Source organism: Botryllus schlosseri, chromosome 8 (genome assembly GCF_051294905.1).
Source record: "Botryllus schlosseri isolate E-star chromosome 8, Bs_hap1, whole genome shotgun sequence".
NCBI classification, from domain to species: domain Eukaryota; kingdom Metazoa; phylum Chordata; class Ascidiacea; order Stolidobranchia; family Styelidae; genus Botryllus; species Botryllus schlosseri.
Window position 1 is genome coordinate 13,830,401 of NC_137243.1, and position 24,846 is coordinate 13,855,246.

A 24,846-nucleotide genomic window follows, 5' to 3' on the forward strand; every position below is an offset into this window, starting at 1 on the left:
ACACTGTGATCGAGTATACTGTGAAAATTGTGTGAACTTCACAGTTGCCAAATATATATCCCAAACATTTGATCTCATGGTGGAGAGCGCTTCAGTAAAATCAAACACAACTTCTCAGAAATCATTGTGGTAATTACTCAATGAGATCAAAACCTGTCTTGTTGAGAAGTAGATTTATGTATTGGATTGGTACATTATGCTTTTTACCCACCACTCATCTTATCCTTCTTACACGCACAGCAATCAAACACACACACACACACACACACACACACACACACTAAGGTAGTAACAAGTCAGCCTATTTCATACATAACTGGCTGATATTTTGAAATCATAACTGCCCACTTTCAATGCATCAGGGCGTGTTTTCTGTAATTATTTGGTTAACAATAAATGATGGACACATAAAACATAGTTGTGGGCGATAAGGGTGGAAGGATGACAGTGTCAAAATACAAAATGACGGTTCAAGTCACAGACTGAAATCAAAAAATACTGGAAATCAGTAACATTAAGTTACAATGTCAATAGCAGTTGCCTCTATAATGGCATATTTCTAATTATATACCACTCACCGTTTTAATTGTTTCTCCCCAGTAGAGAAACATATCATTGCTGACAACACGACCTCCAAAATCGGATTGACTTAGAGCGGACGTGTGTTCTGGATAATAATCATCAGCTAGAGTGCGGACAAATCGATTGCAAAGACATGATTTTCCAACTCCGCTGGTTCCTTTGACCTGCAATAAATGAAACACAATTCACAACAAGCTAATGAATTGCCCATCAAAATCTGTTGTTGGTTATTTTTCGTGAGAGAACAAATCATGATCCAACAATCGACATTGCATGATAATATTCATGTTGAAATAAACGCAAATATTTTTGGCTGACGCTCATCCAAGAACATTCCAATTCTCTACTAGTTGCTGACTGACTTCTGATGAGACTTCGCCGAAAATATTTCAATATGAATATATTAATATTCAATTGTAGGCTATATTGAAGTTGTGTGCCTCCAAGAGTCTCTTCAAATAATCGACATGTAATTGGCACCTAGGCGGCCCAGAAGATGGTTCAATTTAGGGACTGATTACTTTTTCCATAGGTGAACAACCTTCTCAGGTTTCTCATTTATTGTAAAATGTCACAACTAAGGAACAAAAAATTGGTTTCCACAAGATCATTCCGGGTTGATAATAATAATACCGTAAACCGGGGTAACATTGGACAATTCTCAACAATTCCGCTTTGTATCTTGGAAATGCTAGGGTGTAGGGGAGGCAAGTTTTGTGTTTTTTTGGAGTCATGGAGCAAAGATTAGAGTTAACTAATCCAAAATCTTCATGGTCATAAATAAGTACCTTATTTTTGTAAATTATCCGTGTCCAAAGTTACCCGTGCATGTGGGGTAACTTTGGACAATGTAGTTTTTTGTATGCCTTTACCCTATATTGTTTATGAAACCTCGTAAATGAGGCTTATTTGGTAAGAGTTGATGAGAGCAGTGACTAAAACTGAAACAAAATAGTATATGTCTGGCCTATTGCATGATTTTTACCTAATCCCCCCCCCCCAAAAAAAAATAAATATGTAGTTTATGAAGGCTAATGCCCCCTTATTCATCCCTTTACTCAATTTTCCCTCATGCCTTCACCAATTGGGACTTATAATAATGTATAGTGACAATGGGGTATCCCACTGGCAGTGTCAGCAATCGACAGCAAACATTAAGTAGGGTACCGTATGTTAGCGTGATTTATTGCCGATTTCGAATATATTACTGTTCTAGAAAAGATATATTTTCCCTTTCCTATGTCCTCTGATGGATATATTTGTCGTAATTTACGATATCCCATATTCAGCAGGCGCATCTTTAGGAGTATGTGATAACTTTTTCAAGTAGCTTACACCCGATTACAATCTCTCAGCTCATTGCCTACCCATTTTTTCATATTTTGGCAAACTCTTAATTTATTAACCTTCTCATTCCATTTTAAGAAGCCATCAGGCCGGTCATAAGGAATATAGTTGACGATACCCTTTGACACAGATGAAGCAGCCACTTTCCAGAGCTCTAAATATCACATTTTTCACTGTCCAAAGTTGCCCCGTTCTGATAAAATTGGTCGGGGTAACTTTGGACATCACATTTTCTCGTATTGATCTAAGGGTGAGCCCACTGAGATTTTGGCCATGGATTAGGACTACTTAGAGGTATCTGCTGCCAAGTTTTGAATCTATGAATCACATGCTATCTATGTTTGGCTGTAAGAAGTTTATTGGCCATCAATTTTGGCGAAATTGACCCCCTCCATTAATTTATCGATGTTGGGTCAAGTTTATCTGGTAGTGAAATGAATCCACCTTTTATTGAGACTACTTGTGGTACTGTTGCCTCATGAAAAAGAATTGGACATCCAGCGACAACCCTTTTTCATCAATAACCATTTAAATCTTTTACTGCTTAGTGTCCAAAGTTACCCTTAAGTCCAAAGTTACCCCGGTTTACGGTAATAATAATAATAATCTATCATGAGACTGAGTAAATTGTATGTATGCAATAAAATTAAAAGGTTTGGTGGGTCATTCATGTTCCAGATGACAACATGCAGTCAGATGAAAAACAAATCCCTAAGGAATAGGGAGGTCATGTCTCATAGCAAAGTGATAATCAATTAAATCAGACAGTAGGTGCTGACTGCTGATACAGTAATACCGCAGCTCGAGCACAGGTAGAAACTAAACACACGGATTTTTCATTCATCAACTAGGAGACTTTTCAGTGACAGGTGTGTTGATTTCGAGCACAATAATTATCGAGATGGCTTATTGTGTAATGCCTAGTTCAAGTGGGAATTAAAATATTGTTACTTCCGAATTTTCAAGTTTAGACTAAGTAGCGTACATGGCTCTTCTTCTTGTACCCAACTAATGTAGCAGACTAGCAGGTGTTCTTCCATTTATTTTGCTTCATGCCAAATGCTACATATTGACACTATTCGCTAAGATACCGCATGCACCTATTAGGCTACCCCTTGATGATTTGGGATATGATGCCTAACGATGTTAAGGCTGAATTGGCCAAATGTGACTCATGCATATACCTACTATACTAGAGTCGTAAATTGATGAATATGGGAAAATGCTTAAATAGGACATGATGACAAAAAGGAGTATAGAACATGCAACTATCAAACTACCCAACACTTTCAAATTAGACAATTTACAAGCAAATACATCTTTCCAAGATATTAAAATGTAATATGAAACCAAGGCGATCACTGAATCTATATATCAATATATAGCCTATATATAGCAATCTTGATCAATACCAAGCAGTTATTACAGACTCCAATGATGTATGATCATGACTTTCAAGTAACATAATGGCAATGGCAACATAGCCTATATTCACCTGTTCTGTGCCTGATAACCCAACAACAGCAATATTGAAAACAGGCTTATATTTTTCCTTCTCCTTTGCCATTGCAAACATAACTATTGTGACTTCATGAAGATAATAATAAGTCCTGATTTGATTAACATAAATATAGCACCATACAAAATCTAAAAGGAAATGAAACGGCAAATGATAACATGTAATATAACAGCTACCATGCGATAACGCTTTCTGCGTATTGCTTTGTATATATATTGAATATTGATCACCTTCATTCTTCAGTCACACTAAAACATCAATCAAAGCAACGGTATCATTAGCATTTACAATAGACTTTCAAATTACTTATTGATTGATCTTCTTAGTCAATCGATAACATCAGCATTGCAAGCATAACCTCACTGAACTGGAAGTAGGAATAGGCCTATACCAGGGAGCCAACTAATTTTAGGTATAAAACAATATTCAGTGTTCTTAGGAGTAATCATAAACTATGGTCACTCAGTCAATCATCATTTTTCTAAGGATAGCGTTAATTCGAATGAAAAGGACTCACATCACGAGCTATTATAAATACTGTAACGGAAGCAATATAGGAAATATCCACTGATTTTAATGGCATGTAAGTCGGTTAAGTAATTTCCTCTCGATTGGCGGTATTTTCAACTTGTGAATCGGACATTTGTATATGTCAAGCTTAATCATGAGGCACAAGGTTTGCACACTACGTCAAAAACTATCAAGTTTACGATCACTCCCGGCTCAACAAAATTGAATACCCATGTAAATCAAACGTATCTATCTGTACTTGACGTTTTCTGCAATCGGTAACCTCTCACTGTTCTCGCAATAAGCCGAACTCGGTTGGAGCGCACATTGCAAGTACGAATCAAACGTGATGGCTTCTGGAAAACGGCGAATTATATTGCTTTCAACAAGCGCTCATCAAATTGCGACAAGCTATAGAAACTACGATGATATTCACTCTATCGCTTACTCAGCGAATCGCACCTGTCCAAAGCCAACAATATTTCGAAATCGTCTTCGCGACAAAGTATTGCTTTGCTTCAAGCACGCCAAGCCTTCATCGGAATTCAATTAGAACGTCACCACCGCCATCTTGCGACGAAACCACACGGTAATATTTCATCATCATTATTGCTTTATTAGCAATTTTATCAGTTCAATACACCACAAAAAATGCGATACAGTGAAAAGACAGGAAGATGTCGAAGCGACTAGAAGATGTCGAAGCGACTAGGAGTTGTCTATGGAATCAGACACCCACCTTGACCTAGGTAGGCGATGTAAAGAGGAGGCATGCACACTGAATGAAAGTAAAGAAGATAGTATAGAAAAGGAAGCGACAAGAAATAAGGCGGCATGTCATGAGAAGCGAGATCGATAGGTTAGTCGTGGTCCGGTAATCTTGAGGATGCACTGTATTTATTTAGTAGTAATTGCTTGTATTTCGACTTGAATGTGGACATGCTCGTCGACTGCCGGATGGCCGGCGGGATACTGTTCCACACATCAGGTCCGGCATATTTGATAGAGCGATGATCTTTTCGGTCGATCATATGATATTTGGACGACGTGGACGCGCGTGTGTTGTACTTGTGCGCTTTTGATTCAGAGGTAAAGAAGTCATTGAAGTATTCGGGGCAACGACCGCAGTGAAACTGATACATAAACTTGGCGATTTCTAGTTTCCGCATATCTTCTATGTTTAGGACGCCGAATCTCTTCAGCAGTGACTTATTGGATGGGCAGCCAGGCCCCTTTGGGGCCCTAGCTATGATTCGGAGTACTTTATGCTGTAGTTTCTGCAGTGGCTTGAGTGCAGTTTTACTGGCAGCCCCTCAACAGAGGATGCCATAATGTAACTTCGATTGGATTAAGGATTTAAAGAGTATCAGAAGAACCCATGCTGGCATGAAGCGCCTAAGGCTGTAGAACAGGCCGCACTTCGGTGATAATTTAGTTTCTAGGGACTGAATATGACTCTTCCAGGACATGTTCGAGTCCAGTAAAACCCCGAGATATTTGGCATTATCTGTGTTGGAAACGGGCCGACCAGCGATATTAACGGTTAGGGAATTTTTTGAATTTACTGTCAGCAATTGGGATTTCGAGGCGTTTATGCAAAGGTTGTTCTGGGTCGTCCACTTATGGACTTTAGGCATTTGGTCACCAGTCAAGGCATCCAGCTCTGCCGTTGAAGATGCGGAAGAGAGGAGGTGAGTATCATCAGCGAACAGTGTGGTGTTCAATGAGGGAGGTTTCAAAAATGTCGTTGACATACAAGGTGAAGAGGACCGGTCCAAGTACTGAGCCTTGGGGCACACCACAGGTCACCAGGTGAGGAGAGGACAAGGTGTTTGAGATCGCAACCATTTGTTGGCGTCCAGTGAGGTAACTTTTCATGAGCTCAAGTTCTGGGCCCCGAAGTCCGTAACGCGCCAATTTCGAGATGAGAATTTTTATGATCTACGCAGTCAAACGCTTTTTTTAGATCGAGAAAAATGCTACATCCCACATTTCGCTTCTGAGATATCATAATACTGCTCGGCCACTGTTAGGAGGGCATGTGCGGTTTGGTGTTTGTTGCGGAAGCCAAATTGTTGAGGGGAAATGATAGACATTTCGGCGAGGAATGAGGGCAGGCGGGAGAGGAGCAACTTTTCGAATGCAACCCCGATGCATGGGAGAACGGATATCGGACGGTAGTTGGTGACACTAGTTCTATCCCCAGCTTTGTGTACAGGGACTAGGCCTACTCTGGCTTTTTTTAGATAGCTTGGGTAGACTCCATTTTCTATCATGAAGTTGAAAAAATGTGCCATATATTGACCGGTATGCAGGCTCATCATTTTTCAAAACCATGATGGGATTTGGTCATAGCCGACGGCCTTGTGCGATTTCAGTTTGTGGATGGCTACTTCTACTTCGTATTTGGTCGTAGGTTCAAGCACAATCGACTGGGATATCGATCTCACCTCTGACCTGGCCGACACAGGTCTTACATTTATTGGGTGTGTGTAATTAAGAGTGTAAACATTCTATAATTACTAGGGTTACCATACGTCCTCTTTTTAGAGGATTTGTCCTCTTTTTTGATTTTTTTGAAAGTGTCCTCGGAGGACGCCCTTTTGTCCTCTTTTTTGAGATTTTGTCCTCTTTTTTGAAAATTTAGGTCATATTTAGAGCAAAATGCGAGTGATATGCCTTAAATTAGCACAGAAGTGACGCTGCGGCTGGGCGAAAAGTTGACCTTTTTTTTTAGTCAACGATCCGGCAATGAGGAGGAAGAAACGGTATTTTGGCATCTGAGCGTGAAAGTTAATCTTTTTTTTAGTCAACCGATCACTTAGTGGGAAAAATTCACCGATTTTTGAGAATTCTTCTCCGGTTTTGCAGGTCTCAAATATCTGAAAAAGTGTCCCCAAAATATGGTAACCCTAATAATTACATTCTGATTCTATATACATTCTATATTCACTAAGCTATATATTCCAGGGTTACACTTCTAGACCGGGTAAAAATGCCCTCTAAAATGGAATGACATCGTATACATTACCTAGTCACCCGCACTAACTCCAGCCACAGCAAGCAGAACGAGCCAAAATCAACTGTATCCCAATGTTTACAAGTTGGCAGCTCTCGAGAATTACCGGAACACGGCCTGATATCCTCGAGGTGGAATCAAAGTAGCTTTATGTCCATTTTTCTTCAGAATTTTGATATCCATTTTTCAAATTTACGGTAAATCAAGTTTTTGTAAAAGTTTCTTTATCTTTCTGACTTATCTTGGCCCTGTTTATCACATTGTTTCAAAGTTGATCATGGCCAAGATATATGACAGAAAGAAAAGGAAAACTTTACATCCAGTCAATTTTCTCAAAATTTGTAACATGGAAAATGGACATAACCTAAATTGCTTCCACGGCGACGATACATCGGCCTCACCTCCCGAGACGTGTCACCTCATTCTTATCGCGTGATCTTTTTATGTTCCCTTCTATTACTTTTCATTCAGTTTTCTTGCCTGTTATTTACATCACCTCTAGGCCCAGGTGGGAGTCTGTTCAAAGGCTACTCCATTAGTCGTCTCAGCACCCTCATATATCTCTTCATTGTATCGTAATATTGTGGTCTATTGCAGTGGTTCTCAACCTTTTTCACCTCGCGGACCCGTAAAATTTCAAAAAAATGTCTGGCGGACCGGTGGACTTTCAAAAATTGAAATGAAGTCAAAATGTAAAGTATGCAACCGTTTTTTGCAATTATATGGTGCTGGAGTGTGACATTTAGAGGGTTTTTATCATAATTATATTATCTTCATGATGGAATCCATGTGATTTTATGGTAGTGAGTCTGCTGAGTCGAGGTAAAATTGCCTTGTCCAGATAAACGTGCTACCGCCGAGAGTCGTTCACAGTCATTCGCGCCGAAGGCCCTGGGTTTAACCGACCACGCCAACTCGAATAATATTCTTCTCTTAGACCAGTGGTTCTCAACCTTTTTTTAGACACGCCCCCCTTTATGATAGTGAAAAATTTCGCGCCCCCTTATCATCATATCACAAATTCCAATCGGGATGCTAGCAACCCCAACAGATTGTTTGGTGGCACGGACGGTTATGACTGTTGATGGGAGATTTAAAAAATATTAAATAAGGTCTAGATACAGAGAAACACGCGTGAATTGGAGGTAAATCACGAGGACCGCGAATTTTTTTTTCAGTTGACCGCTTCTTCGCGCCCCCCTTCGGATGCTTTCACGCCCCCCAAGGGGGGCGCGCCCCCCAGGTTGAGAACCACTGTCTTAGACAATATCGAAAGAAGTATAGCGTTTCGGAGTCGAACCAAGCACCTTGTCGTGCTACCTTGCTCATTGCCCACTACCACCAGCCGCAGCCCGCAGGCGACTCTGGCAACTGCGAATACAATGCACCGCACGAAAACACCTTACAGCAGCTGTACCGGCCATCCGCAAATCCAGGCCGAAAAAGCGCATCGTCAGCCCACCCCCAAAAACGTTGGTCTTGCGCCCCCACAGGGCGACGAGCCCCCAGGGCTTCGCCCCCAGACCCCACCAGTTGGTTGGATATTTCCACCTGTAGGCCTACTTGCGAGCACATTCATCCTATACTCAGTGTAAGCAGAGAGTTTATGTAGCTTAATCGTGCCAATAGCGTAGATTTTCGATAATTCGGTCCTTCACAAAACGAATGAATCGAAAACGAATGATCGCGCAAACTGCGGTGCTTAGCGATGAGTGAGCTCTTATCTGTTCTGTACTTCTCGCCCGCATGCCGTCAAATGACACGTCTTGAACTTCAAGCCAAATCGACCATGTTTCCAGCCCTAATGTTACCTCACTATTAAGTACTGAATCAGTTTAAAATATGATGTTTTGTTTATTTCATCAATAGACAAGACTTGAGCATTGCATCTTGAAATCAAGGTATAAATTTGTAATATACCTGGCGGACCGGCAGGAATGTCGTCGCGGACCGGCGGTTGAGAACCACTGGTCTATTGATCTGATTCAACTATTAACAATAAAACTGATCTGAACTCTTTGACGTACAGAATTTCAGATTATTGTGATCATAATAATCAGCGGTTCTATTATTTTCATCCGTCAATGCGTACAATGTACAACGCGAACTAATGAATACAGAGTACAGACTGGAGAATGTCGAAACGACTAACCTACGATCTATCAATCTAGCTTAATTACACGTCAGCCTGCTGGTACTAATGCTGCACGACGTACAATGTTTGATCTCCATCTTTCGTCACTTTCCTCGTTCTCATTCCTTTCCGTCCGACCTTCCTCACCGGTCCTTTCTTGTAAAGAAGCCGAAGAACAGCGTCTCGAGGGAGGGGCCCAGTGTCCATACCACCTAATTGCATGTTTCAGGCTAACGTGGGTGTTTGATTTAAAGTACTACTGCAAGTCATTTCGAGCCTTCCTATCTTGCCATTTAATTGCAATCTTGTTGTTTTCAAGTGATTATTATTAACCGGACTCCAGACACTTGAAAATGTGCTACAGGCAACACTCGAAACCGATGGTAGTGGATTAACCAACTGCGACAGTACCATGGAAAACGAGAACGATGAACAATGCATGATGGCCAATGTTCATCAACGCATTGGGTCTGTAGCGCTAGCAGTAACCTACATTGAAGAGCCCATGGTTCTGCGCAACGAGAAAGGAGTGCAGGCAGCTTCAACGACAAATTTATTCATGCGTTCACAGCACAGACCATAAAGGTTTGAGAATCGACAGACGGAAGACAGTAACACAAATAACGAGTAATTAACACTTGATGAAATTAGAGTTGATAACACAAAAGATTGCACGTACACACATCAATTACAAGTTGTTAAACCATGATAAGGTGCGCATCATTTTGTAACAATTGAATCCCTGATTTTCAGATACCGAGAAATCTCAACGTCAGAAACTGAAGGTGTAATTTCCTTCACGGCATCTATAAAGTCAATTTGTTTCACTCCCAGTGGTTCTTGCTTGTCTTTGAGAAGGTCTGCCATATTTTCTGACGTTTCTAGAAGCTGAATCCGCCTCCGGATAGCATTCATCGTAGCAGCCGATGTCAAAGCGTAGAAGTCTGCCCCCGTCATGTTGCGGGGACATATCTCGACAATGGCTACTAGATTCACCTGAATCAAACAAAATGATCTTAACGTAGTAGACGATGGTAAACATGTTGGTGGAAAAATTGGCATGGATACGGAGGTGTGATATAATTAGTACAGAGGACACTCTGTCGTACTGACAACTCGAATGAAAAGATGGTCGCCAGGTCCTTTCCGGGCCAACGAGAAGGTAAAAGCGACTATAATGGAACGATGGTATGCTAATACCTTGTGCTAGTATAAATTGGACTGTTGCAGTGATGATTAGTTATTGTGATTATCATTACACAGGATAAATAGGCCTACGTTGCCATTCTTGGGCAGAAATCGCCTGCGATCTGAAATATCCACATCATTTTGAACACAAAAGAAGCCAACATTTAGACTCACATCCTGGTCAAAGATTGTTCGTTTTGTTTGCGCTTCCAATATTTTGAGTTGGTCATGTTTACGGTCATTGATTCCCACATAAAGCAGCTTATCAAACCTGCAAGAGAAGAAATATTATCACCAAGTTACATTTCTTTAAATCACGCTGCAGTATTACCTGCCGGGCCGCAATAAAGCAGGATCGATCAGATCGGGGCGATTTGACGCACCGATAACGAATATTTGCTTCTCCGCATTCCCTTCTACTAGCCCATCCAGTTCGGCGAGGAGTTGGGAGACCACACTGAAAATTTGGTAATCCATCAAGAAAAAATCTGCATGAAGAAGATATTTGGGCAAGTTTTGTTGTCAAGTTTCACTGGATAACCCTCACACTACCAATCTGTTTTTGTCACAATGTGAAGTTATTAGTGTATAAGCCGTGTGTTTTTCATAGTGTCCATTCATTTCTGTACAATTCAGAAAGAAATTGTCCTTTTTACATGGGCACAACATAGAAAAACATCTGTTTGGCGAATCTTCGGGATCTCAGAACAAATTTATACTTTTCCAAATGCAAAGTATCAAAAGTAAGCAGTCTCATCTACTGAACAGTAACGTGGAAGCAATTTAGAGCATATCCACTCCAGCAAGCAGTAAAAGTAGGCCAAATACGATAGCGTTGGGAAAGTAGTAGTGCTTCATTACAAGGTTCCGGGGATTCGATGATTAGATTGTTAGGATGCGTTAAAAACGCTGCACACTAGATTTGGCTAGATTCCAACCAGTAGAAGCCGTCTTAAAGCCAATTGGAATTTTTGAATTGAATATAAAAAACAAAATTTTTTTTTTTCTGTCGACCCCATACAATTGTAAAGTGGCCTAATATGGATGTTAGGGTTAGGGGTGATAAAATCCCCGAACTAACGTCCGCAACCCCCAACCCTATTATAATTTTATCCCCCAACCCTAACATCCGTCATCCTCCAACCCTAATATCTCTCACTCACAACCCTAATATCCCACACCCAAAACCCTAATATCTCGCACCCACAACCCTAATATTGGGGTTCACTAACGAAAACCCTAACCCTAACTCACTTCCAACCCTAATATCCAGGACCCACAACTCCAATCCCACCCAACACGAAATATAATTTATTTATCCGTTTATAAATTTTGATATGTTTGATCTCGGGGATATGTCGAAGAAGCGCCAAAATATATTGCTCACTTCCAACCGGCAGAAGCTAAGTTATTACAGTTGAAAGGTTTGGATTTGTAAAAAAATGGCTTTTACGGTGGAAAATCCCAGAATTATGAATGAAAAATTCAAACAACTTTGCTTCTACGGGTTGGAATTGCGTCAAATTTATTTTTGCAACGTTTTTGTAGACAGCTCAACAATTTCATTGAGTTGACAGTAAAATTTGAAAATTTTTGATTTTAATATGTTATAATCAATTCAAAAATTTCAAGTGACTCTGCGTTGGCATATACTGGTTGTAATTGAGCCAAATGTGGTGTGCAGCGTTTTTTAGGCAACTTAACAATTTCATCAGTGAATATACAGGATCCGGAAAAAAAGTAATTTTCGAACAGCTGGCCAGTAATGAACTACTTCCGTTTTTTCAGAATGTCCAAGTAGGTATCACCTATTTGCAATACTTACTCCAGTGGTTATGATTTTAACCTACTTCCACTTATATTCAACCGTTTTTCTTTTTTTACTTTTAGACGAGCACTTGAAGTAGTTTGAAGATGTTTCGGAAATCATCAACTTTTATCGTGCTTCAGTAGAAATTCACGGCGTCGTTTCTACGTCTACTCGAGCCATTACGACAAGTACTTTCATCACCTCTTCGGATTTTACTTCTACTCGAGTACCCACGATGATTACTGTCACAGCCGTTTTGAAACTGGGATTTGGATTCGGATATGGACTTTTGAGTAAAGTTCAGGCATGACAAGATTTGAACTTGGATTTAGACATGATACAATATTTATTTTACATTTGGGTTCAGACTTGAATGTTGGATCCTGAAATAGATTTGGATTTGACAATGTAAAATCCACTCCTCTCTACTGAAATAGGTGGGAATTCAAAAATGGAAGCAAAACAAACCGGTCCATCACTCCTCCGGAATCTCCGCTCTTCCCACGATTCGGAGCCAGCGAGTCCAGCTCGTCGAAAAACACAACGCAGGGCGCCGCGTCCCTGGCTCGCGCAAAGATTTTCCGCACGTTCTCCTCGCTCTGGCCGACGTACATATTGATCAGCTCCGGGCCCTTGACACTGAGAAAGCTCAACGAGCACTGCGTGGCCACCGCCTTGGCGAGCAAAGTCTTGCCGGTTCCCGGTGGGCCGTACAGAAGAATCCCGGATCTACGCAAGCCGGCCGCGACCAGCTCGGGGTGCTCGAGAGGCAGCTGAATCGTGTCCTGTATCGTGGCTTTGACCTCATCCAAGCCGCCGATATCGTCCCATTTCACGTCGGGTATCTGCAAGCAATAAGCGCTGTGTTGAGAACGACGGGCTACATAGGTCAATGATCGTTATCATGGATTAGTACGATTTAAGCACTTAAGTATCAACTGTAATGACTCGAGCCGAGTAGAGAAAGCAGACTTCATCGAGTTGCGGAAATATGCACCTCCACACCAGCCTATACACAAAATTTGGTTCAATTCCAACCAGTAGCCGCATTGCTACATGGGAAGGGAAGAAAGTTAAAATTTCAAAATTTTCCTGTTCACCCCATGAAATTGTTAGGCCGTCTATATAAATGATGCTCATCAAATTTGGCTTGACTACAACCAATGGAAACGGAGTTATTGTAGTTGAAAAATTTGAATAAAATAGTGACAGTGGCAAATTCTTCAATTATTTATTATAGTTCTGCCCACCGTAAACACTATGATTTGAAATCTAAAATTTTGAACATTACCGGTAATAGCTTCGTTTCTACTGGTTTGAATTAGTCAAATTCGTTGTGCATTGTTGTTTTCAGACAATCTAACAATTTGATGGTATAGCCAGTAATATTTGAAAAAAAAATTATATTTAGATTTATTAAATAAATCATAAACTTTTTCTCTTATAGCAATGCCACAACAGGTTGGAATTACACCAAAATTCGTGTGCAGCGTTATTTCAGGTAACCTAACAATTTTATCAAGTAGCCACTACAATTTGAAAGAAAAAGTCGTTTTTGAACACCCTCAATGAACAGTACATAGTATGCAGTATTCATAAATTCAATCTGCCAAACAGAAGAAGAGATATATTAATTCCAAATCATAAAAACCAACAAGCATATGCAACAGAGATTTGAGGAGCTTTCCTAAATAAATTTTTTGAGAACACGTGCGCCGAAGTGAACAATTATAATTGTAACAAGCATCGCAATGAAATTAGGTCGGGGGTGGAATTTAACGACACCGTGGCGATACCTTGGGGACGCCAATGATGTCTGCACGCTTCAACTGCATTTGCTTCAACGCGGTTTCAAAGTCGCACTGGTGGCATGCGATTCCGGCAGCACACACATTCAGTTCATCCTTCCACGTCATCGCGTTTCCTTCCGCGCTTCAGCAGGTATGTAGCGATTAACGATAATATATACATTCGTGATTTCAATGGCAACTTACCAGCAAGCTTTAATTCTTTCTATAGCTGATGAATTTGCGATACGCAAAAGAGCCCAGAACTCTCCGTAGGTGAAGCCCTAAAATGTGTGCGACAAAGATATGGTCAAACCAGATAGACAGCCAATTACCGTTGCTGTTAATTGGTGACAGGCTGTACATTTTCACAACAAAGCTAGGTCGACTGATTTCACAATTTTGAGCGGAGACCGATATCGCCAATTTAACACATTTTTGCAAAAAGCTGATACAATTGAATAGCATATTCATACTGAAATGAGCCCGAATATATTCGGCTGACACTCGTCAGGGGTAATCGCCAGCAACTAGTAGAGAATTGGATTACCCCTGATGAGTGTCAGCCGAAAATATTCGATTTATTTCGATATGATTACAGTATTCAATTGTATATTGAAGTTTTGTCCTCCAAGAAGCTCTTAAAAAAGCTGATAGTTTCTACCGGCATCGAAATGTGACATTTGGAACCTAGTATTAATTATCGCAATTTGTATAGGATATCCCATATGAACTTGCGTCAAAACTCCAGTGATGTAATAAATTAGTACATATGGGGTATATTGTAGTTCAAAAACAGACATCTATGCCGTATTTTCATTACAAAGTGAACTGCAACCATCCGCATTAATTAACCGAAAAGTACTGAACACCCTCTTCCTTGGGAGAGTTTTAGGAGTGATGACTTGATAGAACACGCCAATAGATATTGAATGAGTTGGCCAATACTGATATTTCTACTGAGACAAATGTCAATCGGTTTCTACTCAAAGCTGTAAGATCTACTATATGTAGCTATGAAAGTTAGCCCAACTTCAAATAGATAAAGAATCTATTGTACTCAAGGCAGCAAAACTTGACTTGAACTAGATCAAGAAAGAGTGACATTTGCAGCGTAATCCCAAATACCGAAGAAATAGGATTTTGGAATGAGTGTAAAACTTTTGACCTTGGCAATGGTATCATGATAGCACTACGCGTTGCTTACCACTGTGTGCTTAGCAATCCACTGTGTGTTAAGATCGACTCCGCATTCTACCAGTTTCGACAAGCCTTGTAAAGTTTCCAGACGCTCCTTTTCGGTCAGAGATCCCATCTCAATCTGGCGACGTAAATTTCAGCTCTCAAGTTTGCCCGGTTGTTGGAATTCCAAATCCTTCATACCTTGTGCACGAATTGTGAACGGATTTTCGACACCACGCTGGTTATGGCCGACGTGACAGCCACGACGATTACGGGTAGTTTTTCCGTCTGTAAACCATCCAAAGCCTCCTGCATCGCATTGCAGACTCTGTAATCAGGCTGGTCTGAATCCGTCTCCATACCAATACAATTGATAGCGTCCAGTACAAGAATACATGGCGAATAAATAGTTGCTGTAATAATAGCAGTAATGATCATAAATTGCTGTACCAATCGAATTATAACGAAAAGAATTCAAAATTTTTGGTGACTAAATCCATTTTAAGTGCTTTCAATAAGCGTCAACGAAAGAATCAGTGCACAAAAAAACAAGGATCAGTAACCTGACAAGATAGAGGAGAATTGCTGCAGTAGCCACTGATGGCAATGAGCTTGAGTCGTAAAATTTTATTAAAGTAAATAGCCTACATGTCAAACCAATGCAACTTCATATAGAGTTACATTAGTATTGTTCAAAAAATCACCTTTTTCTTCCAGTTTTACCGACTATTCGATAAAATTGTCAGGTTGGCTAAGATGCTATTCACATCAAATTTGGCTCCATTCCAACATGTAGCAGCGAGGCTATTGGAGTTCGAAAATTTTAAATTTATTAAAAAAAGTTTTTCTTTCTTCAAATTTTACTGTCGGCCCAACCAATATTGTTAAATTGCATAACATATTTTGCTCAATTCCAGTCAGCAGATAAGAAGTTATTGGAATTGATCCAAATTTGGCAGGCGGCGTTTTTTTTTTCCAACCTACAATTTCATAAATTACCCAGTAAAATTAGGAGATAAGTTATTTGTGAACAACCCTAATTCGGATTATAAGAGACTTCGAAAGTACTCAGGGCTTCTCCAATCTCCATGCGTGTGCTGCTATTCGTACTGCGTGTATACGAAAAGCTCAGAGCACCCGTACACATACAAAACCAGCTTCAAACACTGACCTCTTTTAAAAGCTTCAACGATCTTAACTTCCGTCGATCCGCTGCTGTCCGACATCAGCTCATGACAAGATACCGTCACCACGTGCAGACCGAGTAACCGAGCGGCTTCCGCGACAACAGACTTCTTCCCACATCCCGGCGGTCCGGACAACAGGATAGTGCCAACGGTTGTAGGTTCACTGCCAATATGTCAATCATTTCGTTTTAGATATCCCAGGATTGGTTTGCTATCAAGATTAGAGTACGATCAATATCGCGTTTTTGAGCCAATACCGATACCTAGCATCTTCACCTGTACGGTAACCCCCATATATTCAGCCGATATTGAAAATATATATGACCTAGCCCAAGTAGCAGTTCCATATATTAGAAAAGCATTACAGCTAGTGCCCGACCGATTATCGGCTCGCCGATAATATCGAGTCGATATCATACTTGGAAAGAAATATCGGTATCGGCCATTGGAGGTAAAAAAATATCGGCCATGTTCGTGACGTCACAACAAGGTGGTAGGGAATCAGAGAAGATGTGAGGTCTTCACTGCATGTCGGTAAACTAAAAAGATAAATGGCCAAGCTGCATAGTGCATGCATGCCAGAAGGACTATGTGAGAAATATACTTTCACCGTTATGCCCCAGTGACTTCGTGGGAATCCCCCTGCAGTGATCGAATACCAAAGACAGAGAGCAGCTGGATGGATAGTTGTCTGCAGAGCAGAAGATTTCCATCGATTAGAGAAATGAGAACTTCATTCATGCTGGACTGACCCTCGTGATGATGGAGAAAAGCGTTGCGTCGAAACAATTTTCTGTAGATAGTGCTGGTGGTGTCTGTGTAAGAAGCTAACAAGCCAAGGCAACAAAGCAAAAAATACCAGTAATATATGAAGTCATCTGACTGAGGCCTGAGCGGCCACCATGATGGGGAATATGCGAGACTAGATTGCAAGGAAATCAAGCAAAAGTGGAGCAGAGCCAACAATCATACGGAAATCTGTGATTCCATGATGACATGGGCCAATGCTGATAAAAGATCGTCAAATATTGATCAATTGATTGCTGAAATGCTGGTCATGGTCAAGGGGATGGGTGGAGCAGTAGCAGACGTGAACAATGTGAGTTGTTTTGCACATTCTCTTCAGCTATTTGTTAATGATGTGCTGAAGGCTCCAGGTGCACTGCCAGAAGAATATCAATATTTGGTAGAACCATTGAAGGAAAGATCCCCTGCAGCAGAGTGGTGGGACCGAAATAAAGAAAGATTTCCAATTCTTGGTCTGCCACTAACTATGATACCAAGTGAAAGACTACTCACTCTGTTCAGTGCTATATACATCATTTATGAAGACCACAGATCTTCACTCCTTGGAGAAAGGGGCGAGAAATTATGCTTTGTGAACTGTAATCTGCAACTGCTAGACTGGTGGCTGGTGCTATTGATATATTTATTATAGATCATTCATTTCATGTTCAATAGTTCAAGCATGGCAATGGCTGTAAATCTGTTCAAAGAAATATTCTTGAGGTGTTAAATATGCGGCTTGAGCTAGATTCCATATCTTTTGAATATCGGCTGAATATATCGGGGTTATCGGTGAAGGTACTGGATATCGGTTTTATCGGTATCGGCTCAAAAATCCAATATCGGTCGGGCTCTAATTACAGCGATTGCTATGCTTGGACATTGGACAATGAACATGGAAAAACTATCAGGACACTCGTAAGCCATATGAAATATTTCAATGTCAGGAGATTATAGTTCTCTGGTCCCTGCCACCAATACCGATATTTCTTTCAAGGTTTCACATTGGATCTAGTCAAGGCGAGTAGCCTACTTGGAATTGAATTGCACAAAATTATAAAATTATGAGCACACACATCTCCGGTGGTCGGTTTTGTTTGGTGGTGTTATTTGGAAAATACCACAAAGACACACAAATTAATACTGTCATTCGCAAGATATTTTTACTCACTTTGCCTTCTTGATATAATGATCAACATATCCCTGTAATTCCTCAGTGTACTTGCTCAGGCCAAGCGCCGCGCCGTTCAACTTGTACACGCGGGGAAGATAGCTGTTAACGGTTCCCTCCTAATATAAAACACAAACGTGAATCCCCATTATCGAAATTCAAACTCCTACTCCGTGATCACCTGATATAACACGGTGTGTTTCTTATCAACTTGAAAATAGCCGCTTCCCTCCTCATTTGCCGCAAATCCCATTACTTTGAAATAAATTGTTTTGCATCTGTTTGAAAAAAAGAACGTAAAAGACAGACACCGAACTGTCACTAATTTGATAAGAAAAAATTAGCAATGTGAAGCCATGCACTGTACAGTGTGCGGATATAATTCGTCTGAGGCATATATTGAGTTGGTCACATTGGAATTCCCTTCAACGCAGGCATAGTCGTAGGCCAGAATGTAAGTTCATGAAGAGTGAATGAAAATTGGAGTGGGACAAAATTTTTCAACCATGACACAACGTAGTGCATGCAGATGACCTCGCAATGCCAAAGTCACCACCGGCCATAGCGTTCCGCAAAAGTACATAACGATCTTCAACTAAAAGATTCTCCTGAAGCAACGATATTCACACACATTTTAATACAGTGTGAATGGCAATATAGATTTAACATGCCATAGTACCATAAAATAAGCTACAAATGCCAAATCGTTATATGTCATATCGCAGCGACTCGCTATAGCTTGTATTTAAACTTAATCTTCACATAAAGATTCTTACCCGGCATCCTTCAAGCTTGTTTCACACAAAAACTCCACGAAATCTGCCACAGAAAAATCACGCATAAAAGTATAGAATAGGCTTAGCCTTGTAGGCCTGTATTTTGTAATTCAGACCTTAAATTTGATTTGATTATGTCACAATATTTCCATGATGCCACATTAGTACTGAAATTCTTCACGCTACTCTATAAATTATTCATTACTGTTGTGCCTACAGACACCGGACAGCTACCTGCAGTGTTAACAGCTAAGATGTCGCCTTGTTTCATAATCTTTGTGGATTCCAAATACTTCAACAGGGTATGGTCAAAGTGAGAGCTCAGCGAATAGGTAGGCGATCGAACCAAACTCAGATGCACTTCAGTAGCAAATGGTACTATCTCTTCCTCAAGTACAGATGTCTAAAACATATGAACATTGAGCAGTGAAACTTTTTAGGTGACAATATAAGTCAAGTCAAAATAATTGACTCATCATTTCATTCGTTTTATACTTGAATCTATCTTTATCAAAATCCACCAACTGCACTTTGTCAGGAATTCTTGCTCAAGCTGGAAACCAGTCAGTGAGTCACTAGTTGCACTAGCGGTTAGCCAACATTTCATGTTGTATTTGTTTCTATGTGGTGATTTATTGAACGTAATGATGTTATATTCAATATTTTTCAAATCTCCTCACTCACTGACAATTGTCCCGTAAGAGCGTCTGATTTGGTTTTTCAGATATTCTCAGCATGAATATTGTATTAAAATGGATATTAAAGTTCTGTGCATTACGTCGCATTGTGTCTTGTTGCAGCAAACAATATGTTCATATATTGCCAAATTATTCCACTCGAAGCTTTTAGACTGACTCTCGTAAGGAGCGAACATAGTAAATGTGGTTATCAAATTCGAAATAAAGAATTAATTTTGTCGTTGTGATGTAATACAAATACAAAGAGCCGCGAACATCAGATAACAACGCATGGTTATGGTATAACAGACACAAATTGGCTGTAGAATAGCCGAATAACACCACAACAATAATGAAATATTCCCAGGGGCAATATTAAAGTATTTCTTGCTGCAATATTGAAGTATTCTACTTCTAAAAGCCTATTGTGTCTTGTGGACAGATTAAAATATTATCGGACAATTATTGATATTGCAAAAAGTCTCAGAACTTCAAATATTTGCCGACAAACTTGCCAAGCTTTATTCAGCAAACCTTGTTTGTGTAGTTTTTTTGGTACATCATTAAAGCGACAAACCTTTTAATGTCTGCTTGTATGTATCAAATTCATGAGACAGAGGTGGTGAAAGTAGTCTTGTTCATACTCGAATAGAAGTAGAAGTAACAGTGTGAAATTGTACAAGTATAAGTAGTAATAGCGATTTCCAATCAAGTAAAAAGTAAGTATTCGAGGCCTAGTTTTGCCTGGAAACTGATTAGGTAGTACAAGAAGGCAAAACCTACTTGAAGTATAAGGAATCTTTCAGAAATGTGGGATGATAACATTGCTACGAGCATTATAATTTCGAAATTCTATGTGTTGTTTAATGGCTGCTTAATCTATCTGACTTGAATAAAATCTGGGGTCCGTCTATAAGTGAAGCCTTTCCTGTACATATCAAGGGCAGACAGATAGCCCTTGCTATACGAGAGATTTTCCTTCCTAATTGCAATCGGCCACAGCAGATATTACCTGAACCGCAACCTCGTCAGTTAGACCGGTAAATTTCGAGTCCGCGCCTGCATTGTACAATAACGTAGTGCTGAGAAAAATCGTCGACGGATGTAAAGCCAGATGGCTAGTGTTGGCGCTGACGTTGATTTTTGATTCCGTCACTCGCAAGCGACATACAACATCAACTTGACGAGATTCCTGTCAGGAAAAAATACGCGGATGATAATCGAGAAAATGTGGTGATGATCGCAAAATTACGCACCGGCGCAGGCAGCATATTTAAAAGGGATGCATCTTGATCTTTGCTCTGAAAAAGAAGGTTTACCAAAAATGAAGGCGAGATGATGAATATCATCTTGAAATACCCTTGGAGTAGTTTTGACATGACCTGAACATTGCTACTTCTACCTATAATTGAGTAGACATCCATGGCGCTGTTTCTACTTGAGTAGCAATGACGACTACTAGCTACTACATGCCAACCCCGAATTCAAGCGATATAACAACCGACTAGAAATGATCGGTTTATATCAAGGACTGGCAACTTCTCCAGTACTTGGAGGGCTGGATTACTCAATCGATGCATTAATTCCGTATTTCTCTACCTGTACAAGGAATAAATCGTATTTGATGTAAACTTGAAGTTCAACGCATAGGACCAAAAACAGTATTCAACGAATTTAATAATGTGATGTACTTCAGTAGCTGTTGAAGTCAATCAGACATCTGCGGTAGATCATAGCTGAGCTGTCAGCAAGTTTTTCGAACTCTGGATGCATGTGCCGGACACAGAAACCCTCAGTAAAGATTGCATCTGAACATCAGTTAGATTGGAACGCAGCTTTGTCTTGTTTATGTTCATGGTCCAAAATGTTTGCTCGCAAATGTATGTAGAAGCGGGCCACATTATCATGTAAGACCGGAAACTGTCTGCAGGTCACCCTCAACCCGGTCGTGGGCCGTCTGTTGCCCACCCCTTGTTTACACCATGTATTAAATGGATTAAAAGTATAACTTCATTATTGTCAGATAAGTGGTAGTCTTATTTTTATTGCGATTCTGCTTCTGCTGCAGTCGTTATATTTGAAGTACTTCCAATTCTTACCTCTTCACTTGAAGAACCTTCCGCTTCCATCAACGTTCTAAATTTTTCATAAGTTGGAATGGCTATCCTTATCAGCTGCCCATTCTTTAATCGTAAATTTTCGGCAAGAGTGTGGCTAAATTAATAGAGTCATATTATGGCTCGTTTATCGTATAGAAAGAGGAAAAATTAACCTACTAGGCAGATATATTGGTGCTGGTTAATGGTTGGGTGTCAAAAAATACTGATTTGACAACATGCGGTCAATACAATCTCTTTCTCGCTACTTACCAGCACAGCGCTTCACAAGCAGGGTCAAAATTAACGGCGGTGTGGAAACTTTCAAATTGCTCTTCGAAAATATTTATTCTCAACTCCTGTCCGTCAATCGCACCGTCATTGTCTGCAGCAGATTGTTCCTGGATGAAAACAAGATATAGATAAGGGCATGGTATCGAGGTGGTAAGTAACAATGTAACTTTATATTTTGTGTTCTACTTCTCAAATTTTTTCAAGGCAAAAAAAGCCAATTGATTTTAGCACCAAACCTGTGACATAAACGCTATTGGTGCTAGAGGCAGCATATAATACTCGTATTGAATTTAGCAATACAGAATTGGTTATCACCAAAAGGGTTCAGTAATAGAAGTACTTTTTTGAGTGCTCATATGGAGCTTGCCCGATCCCGCTTCTTACTAGAGTCTCTTTAGACTGCTTCTGCTTCTACACTTTTAGAATCCAAAACAATCCACTTTTAGAATCCAAACGTCCCTTTTATGCCTTTATGACAAGTATGTAGTACCGTTTGATTAGATTTGCAACCCTTTTGTCATTAAAATTGTCATTAGAACTCGACACACACCAATGCAGCGCATACATAGTTGTTCAGAGCAATTATGATTTCCGTTTTGACACAGACACATCCTTGCTTAAGCGGGTAGGTTTCCAACACGTGCAAATTTCGGAAGTGTTTCAGGATCTGTGAGTGATCTTCGTCGTATAATGCGTCGCACTGTCCTAAAAACCAGTCCCCTTGACGAAGTAGTAGCTTTTTTCTACTGGTTCCCGCCATCATCAACCCTGTAGAAAGATTTCCGTCTATTCAGAATATCATTCAAAACTCATTCATTCATACCATTTATAATTTTCAGCATATACCGACTTCACATATGTATGCCGATATTTTCTGGAGACATCAATATGTTTAAGCTAGAGCTTCTGATGAGTGGGAGTAATTTGGAAAATAAACCCCATATCAATTTCATTTATTTACAATAAAACTCCAGTAAGAAACTGGTACTCCAACAGACGTAGTGATTGTAGTTAGGGAGACAATTTTTGCACATTTTCACCAAGAAATTATCTTCTCTGGTCCTCGTAAATAAATCCAACAGTACTGATGGGCGATGGCCCTCTTATTTAGAGCTATTATTGCTAGAGTGATGATGTCATTTGAGAGACAAATAAACATCGACCAGAGTTGGTCAATACTGATGTTTCTATTGAGACAGATATCGGCTAGGCACTTTCAATACACAGACATATTTTGTAAAGTGAGAAAGCCACAATTCAATTTGATATTTTCCAAAGATTGACTCCATAAATTCTTTATCGTACCACTATCGTTTCATCTCGTCCGGTCACAGAAAACCTCAAATTTTGATCGTCTCAAGACACATTAAGCATGGCCAGCCGTACACAAGTTTGCCAAGAAGCAGCTGTATTTGAGTCGCATTGCCTTCATCCTGGATGGAAGCTTATGTGTGTAGTTGAACACCACCCTTTCTACTGCTATTTTTGTCCAGTCTTACCGCTGTTTGATATACTTAGGTCTACTCAAGGTAGGATTGTCATGGTTCTACCTGATAGAACCTTGCAACTTCACGTTTCCTGCTGCTACTGGTGGGCTACATTGATCAGGTCTGTAAACTTTAAAATACCTCTTTCAAATGATAGAGTATTCGCCCACTTAAATGTATCTTCTGTTTTGGCGGTCAGAACAACTCGGAATAATGGGAAGACTTGTCTCGGAACAATGGCCATTGATTCTTCGAACATATTGATTCCGTAATGCGAATGGAATTCGTTGGTCGCAAGCAACTCTAAAAATTAAGGATATACAATACATGTGGACATTTGTGTGGCATAACCACAATGCCATTCCATTTTCAAGATGGTCAGGTCATATGTGGGTATGCTTTTGCATCAAGCAAGTATCAAGATCCTAGTAGTGATGAGATAAATCATATTTTGCTCCTGGATAAAATCGTTCATAAGTATTTGAAGGAATCTGTAAACCCCGCACATAGTGCACTACAACACAGCCAATAGTGACCCAATGGCACGCAGCAATATTTTTAGCTCCCTTATAGTCTTTCGAGGGACATAATCAATTCCCTGCAAAAATGGATCTCAAATTAAAATATTGAACATGAAAGCAGCAGTATTGCTGATGGACTGTATATCAGAGATATCAGCAAATAGTTCTGAGCCTCCAAGAAGCTAGTGGTACAGGCACATTATGTAGAAATCAAATCATTTTTTACATCAATTCATTCTTCACACAACACATAATCTACAGAACAAGAAGGCTACCGGGCTAGGTAGCAACAATAGATTTGCTTCATCTCATAAGCAATAATTAAGCTCATCTAACCCATCATGTACGGACAAATAGCCTACACTAACCAATAGGCTCTTCACAAGCCTCCACAGTATCCCCGTTTGGTTGTGTCAGCGACGACTTGGGAAAATGGTTGAGATGTACCACAACAAATAGCTCTTCTTGAACAGAATGATCATAAATCTGTTTCCATGACAGAGACGCAATACATTGCGAGTCAAAATTTCTGGAACAAAATAATAGATATCACACCGATGGCGTTATAATGGATTTTTACCAATCATGTATCTATACCCGCGAAAACATGATTCCCATTTGACTTTGTCCGTACACAAATGTAGTGGATGCCGGTAATTATGTCGTTCGGGCTCTCTTAATGTGAAAGTACACTGCTGCCTATCCATTGTATCCTCTCCGCGTTGGCACAAATGCACACCAATATAAAATAGATTGCTAGGTGTATTACACAA

General features: G+C 40.1%; 5 protein-coding genes across 7 annotated transcripts in view; 3 read left to right on the forward strand and 2 right to left on the reverse strand.

The window, feature by feature from the left end:
* Positions 1 to 3,601, reverse strand: part of LOC145444210 (rho GTPase-activating protein 5-like) — a 44,537-nt gene extending 40,936 nt beyond the window's left edge. For both annotated transcript variants that reach the window (XM_080322145.1, XM_080322144.1), the window contains exons 1-2: positions 3,425 to 3,601; positions 579 to 746 (exon numbers count right to left, since the gene is read on the reverse strand). In XM_080322145.1, the coding sequence (XP_080178271.1) occupies positions 579 to 746; positions 3,425 to 3,505 (249 nt within the window). In that variant the 5' untranslated portion in view covers positions 3,506 to 3,601. The remainder of the gene's footprint in view (positions 1 to 578; positions 747 to 3,424) is intronic.
* Positions 1 to 5,466, forward strand: part of LOC145444222 (uncharacterized) — a 118,984-nt gene extending 113,518 nt beyond the window's left edge. Inside the window, exon 19 of the mRNA XM_080322168.1 lies at positions 5,046 to 5,466. Within this exon, the coding sequence (XP_080178294.1) occupies positions 5,046 to 5,118 (73 nt within the window). The 3' untranslated portion in view covers positions 5,119 to 5,466. The remainder of the gene's footprint in view (positions 1 to 5,045) is intronic.
* LOC145444248 (uncharacterized) overlaps positions 1 to 24,846 on the forward strand; it is a 170,285-nt gene that overhangs the window by 63,385 nt on the left and 82,054 nt on the right. The gene's annotated exons all lie outside the window — the stretch shown is intronic.
* The window catches only part of LOC145444219 (uncharacterized), a 166,698-nt gene that overhangs the window by 17,641 nt on the left and 124,211 nt on the right, over positions 1 to 24,846 (forward strand). The window lies entirely within an intron of this gene.
* Positions 9,652 to 24,804, reverse strand: LOC145444216 (peroxisomal ATPase PEX6-like). Its single transcript, XM_080322154.1, has 21 exons — positions 24,671 to 24,804; positions 24,442 to 24,602; positions 23,694 to 23,855; positions 22,631 to 22,833; positions 22,045 to 22,172; positions 21,775 to 21,889; positions 20,932 to 20,976; positions 20,688 to 20,867; positions 19,233 to 19,401; positions 18,999 to 19,041; positions 18,404 to 18,500; positions 18,223 to 18,341; positions 16,250 to 16,428; positions 15,280 to 15,491; positions 15,104 to 15,217; positions 14,104 to 14,180; positions 13,906 to 14,041; positions 12,578 to 12,954; positions 10,631 to 10,756; positions 10,474 to 10,570; positions 9,652 to 10,107 (listed from the first exon to the last, which is right to left on the reverse strand). Exons 1-21 carry the CDS (start codon positions 24,778 to 24,780, stop codon positions 9,832 to 9,834), a joined length of 3,126 nt encoding a protein of 1,041 aa, XP_080178280.1. The 5' UTR covers positions 24,781 to 24,804; the 3' UTR covers positions 9,652 to 9,831.

What these genes read in the sequence shown, in the direction of transcription:
- LOC145444216 (XM_080322154.1), bottom strand. Translation starts at nt 24,780, where the DNA reads ATGGATAGGCAGCAGTGTACTTTCACATTAAGAGAGCCCGAACGACAT. An exon ending in TGGGAATCATGTTTTCGCGG is followed by an intron (nt 24,603 to 24,670) that starts GTATAGATACAT and finishes ATTTTGTTCCAG; the next exon opens with AAATTTTGACTCGCAATGTA. An exon ending in GCTTTATTGCGGCCCGGCAG is followed by an intron (nt 10,571 to 10,630) that starts GTAATACTGCAG and finishes CTTCTCTTGCAG; the next exon opens with GTTTGATAAGCTGCTTTATG.